The sequence below is a fragment of the Psammomys obesus genome, unplaced genomic scaffold (genome assembly GCF_907164565.1).
Source record: "Psammomys obesus unplaced genomic scaffold, mPsaObe1.curated_primary_1811, whole genome shotgun sequence".
Lineage (NCBI taxonomy): Eukaryota > Metazoa > Chordata > Mammalia > Rodentia > Muridae > Psammomys > Psammomys obesus.
In genome coordinates, this window is record NW_026590478.1 from 1,474 (window position 1) to 4,353 (window position 2,880).

Here is a 2,880-nt window from a genome sequence, read left to right on the forward strand (position 1 = left end):
CTATATAACTTCACACCTGTCAGGCCATATAATATCTGTATTGCCTGATGGGTTTATCTAGTCAAATGCCCTTTCAATTTCCTTGGGTTATTTAGCTTTGAATAATGCCATTTCTTCTATGTTGTATTTGATTGTGCTCTTACTTCTACAGAAAGATAGATTGTTTCCACCTACTCTATCTTGTGAATTATGCTCGGTGAATTTTGGTGTTGAAATATATACTAGTTTCTCATTGATGCTTTCATATGTATGGGTGGATGTCTCCATTTTAAGAGATTAACCTTATACCTAGATCCTCTGTTCAAAGGAAGCCCATTGGCTGCTCAGTTTCCGAGTTGGTTTACTAGCAAGGAGAGCAGGGGCTGTCTCTCATATGAACTCAGTGGCTGGCTCTGTGATCACTTCCCCTTGGGTTTTACAGCCTTGCCAGGCCACAGAGGAAGACAATGCAGATGGTTCTGATGAGACCTGATAGACTAGTGTCAGATCAAAGAGGAGGAGGACCTCCACTATCAGGGGACTAGTGAAAGGGCAAAGGGGGAGAAGAAGTAGGGTGGGTGGAACTTGGAGGAGATGAGGGTGGGGCCTGCAATAGTGATACAAAGTGAATAAATTGTAATAAATAAATAAATAGTAAAATTATAAATAATAACTGTATTAAATTATAAATTATAATAAATACATAAAATAAAATTTTAAAAAAGTAAAAAGGTAAGCTTTATAATATAAAGAATATTGCTTAACTTTTCGTATCTCAACTTTGGCTTAATAGGAACAACACTCATTGATCATAATTATCACATGACGGCCATTGATTATAAATCACTCCTTGTTCAGCGCCAAAGAATTAATAGAGAGAAGAAACCCTACAAGTGTGAAGAATGTGGAAAGCATCTCAGTTCTCGTAGAACACTTTCCATACACCAGAAACTTCATACAGGAGAAAAACCCTATAAGTGTAAAGAATGTCACAAGGCCTTTAGCACTAGCTCATCACTTTGTACACATGCAAAAAATCATACTGATGAAAAAACCTACAGGTGTAAAGAATGTGGTAGATCATTTTATTATCTTTCAGTGCTGAAGAAACATGAAAGAATTCATTCTGGAGAGAAACCCTACAAGTGTGAAGAATGTGGCAAACACCTCAGTTCTCGTAGGACACTTTCTATACACCAGAGACTTCATACTGGAGAAAAACCCTATAAGTGTAAAGAATGTCATAAGGCCTTTAGCTCTAGTTCATCACTGTTTATACACGAGAAAAATCATACTGATGAAAAGACCTACAAGTGTGAAGAATGTGGCAGAATGTTTTACTATCCTTCAATGCTGAAGCAACACCTAAGAAGTCATTCTGGAGAAAAACTCCACAAGTGTGAAGAATGTGGAGAATCCTTTTGCTATCCCTCATTCCTTAAGCAACATCAAAGAATTCACCATGCAGAAAATCCCTACAACAATGAAGAATGTGGAAAAACATTATCCTGTTCTCCACACCTGCAGGAACATCAAATTCATACGGTAACAAAACCACACAAGTGTGAAGAATGTCACAAAGCCTTTCGTTTTTACTCTGGCCTTAGAGCACACAAGGTAGTTCATACTGGAGAGAAACCCTACCAGTGTAAAGAATGTCATAAAACCTTTCGTTATTACTCAGCCCTTAAAATGCACAAGACAGTTCATACTGGAGAGAAGCCCTACAAGTGTGAAGAGTGTGCCATGGGTTTTTGTTTACCATCGTGGCTTAGGAGACATCAAAAGATTCACTCTGAAGACAATTCCTACAAGTGTGAAAAATGTTACAGAAGGTTTTCCTGTTCTGCAAGCCTTCAGGAACATCAAACAATTCATACTGGAGAGAAACCCCACGGTTGTGACAAATGTCGCAAAACCTTTCGTTATCACTCATCTCTTAAGAGACATAAGATAGTTCATAGTAGAGAGAAATTCTACAAGTGTGAAGAGTGTGGCAAGTCTTTTTGCTCATCTAAATATCTTAGAAGACATGAAAAAATTCACTCTAGAGTCAAGCCACACAAGTGTGGGAAATGTGGCAAAGCCTTTGTTAAGGGTTGTAGCCTGAGTCGACACATGACAGTCCATACTGGAGAAAAATGCTAAAAGTTTACTCTTGTTTAGCCCTTGAAAGACCTCAGATGATTCATTCTGAATACAAACTCCATTAGTGTGTGCTAACAATTCAAACCTTCTCCAACGCATATGAATCCACAGAGTCGACCACTGTACCCTCACCACCAGTGTGTTCAATCAGTGTGTTTGAATCTGGCATTGACTGATGGGTTTCTTTTCTCTGGAACTATAAATGTTTCCTGAAATGGTTATCATGTTGTAAGTTGGTCCTTTGAGCGCCCTGAATCTGAGATCTGGGCTGTGGTGTAAGGACTGTTGTTTTCTCTGTTGTGTCACTCCACCCCTGTCATATCATTGCCTCTGAGTGTGTAAGAATCTCCCTAAACTCACATGTGTCACGAGGTTGACTTTACTAAAGTGGTCTACACGGTCTCTAACCTGGGTGAGTGGGCATTAGTGTTTTCTCACCAGGAAAAGCTAACAACACATTGTCAATCCTTGATTTAGAATAAAGAATCTCTTACTCTCTTTAGTTCACAGTAGTGTTTCTCATACGACTCCAACTGTGCTGTCTTAGAAACCTGGGGTCATACTGAAATAAGAATCCAGACCATATGTACCTACTCAGCAGTAGTGATGTGTTTGTTCAGCAGATATGTTCTTGTCAATTACTTACGTATTGATACAGATCCTAAAAAGTCCTATTAAATTTGAATTTACTAATTTATGTAAACAGTTAAACAAGGGCAATTAAAACCTAAAAGTTAACAATCTAATTTATAA

At 38.2% G+C, this 2,880-nt stretch overlaps 1 protein-coding gene across 1 annotated transcript; it reads left to right on the plus strand.

Annotated features, from left to right (window-relative positions):
* The first annotated feature begins 738 nt into the window (after positions 1-738).
* On the plus strand, positions 739-2,629 carry LOC129676954 (zinc finger protein 93-like). The gene has a single exon (XM_055607487.1). The coding sequence runs from the start codon at positions 802-804 to the stop codon at positions 2,125-2,127; it is 1,326 nt and encodes a 441-aa protein (XP_055463462.1). The 5' UTR covers positions 739-801; the 3' UTR covers positions 2,128-2,629.
* Positions 2,630-2,880: the final 251 nt, after the last annotated feature.